The sequence below is a fragment of the Eimeria mitis genome, genomic scaffold, assembly GCF_000499745.2.
Source record: "Eimeria mitis Houghton genomic scaffold, Emh_scaff126, whole genome shotgun sequence".
NCBI lineage: Eukaryota > Apicomplexa > Conoidasida > Eucoccidiorida > Eimeriidae > Eimeria > Eimeria mitis.
Window position 1 is genome coordinate 27,801 of NW_013568477.1, and position 525 is coordinate 28,325.

Genomic DNA, 525 nt, shown 5'->3' on the forward strand with positions numbered 1-525 from the left:
GCAGCAGCAGCAGCAGCAGCAGCAGGAGTTGTTGTTGTTGCTGCTGCTGCTGCTGCTGGTGGTGCTGGTAGCCATCCGCAGACTGCTGCAACTCTTTCCTGCTGCTGCCGCCCGCCTCCTGTTCCTGCTGCTGCTGCTGCTGCTGCTGCTGCTGCTGCATGCGCTGCTGCTGCCTCTTGCAGAGCAGCACACTGCAGCAGCAACTCGCAGCAGCAAATATCTTTTAATGCGGCCAAAGACAAAGGAAATAAAACAACCAGCTGCTGCAGCTGTGCTGCTCTGCTGCTGAATACTGCTGCTGCTGCTGCTGCTACCAGCAGCTTATCAGCAGCAGCAATTCTATCTTCTGCTGCTGCTGCTGCTGCTGCTGAATCACTCCACAGCAACGCGCCTGCTGCAGCAGGACTCAGGGGGCCCCCCTCCCCCCCCCTGCGGTATATAAAGAGGGGGGGCCCCCGGGGGCCCCCGCAGCCTGCAGGCGTGACGGGGTGGCCTTGAAGCAGCAGCAGCATGGGGTTTGCTGCT

General features: G+C 61.0%; 1 protein-coding gene across 1 annotated transcript in view; it reads right to left on the minus strand.

Annotated features, from left to right (window-relative positions):
* Nucleotides 1-525, minus strand: part of EMH_0089560 (uncharacterized protein) — a gene marked incomplete at both ends in the record, with an annotated part of 5,991 nt that overhangs the window by 286 nt on the left and 5,180 nt on the right. The window contains one exon of the mRNA XM_013494716.1: nt 1-523. Within this exon, the coding sequence (XP_013350170.1) occupies nt 1-523 (523 nt within the window). The remainder of the gene's footprint in view (nt 524-525) is intronic.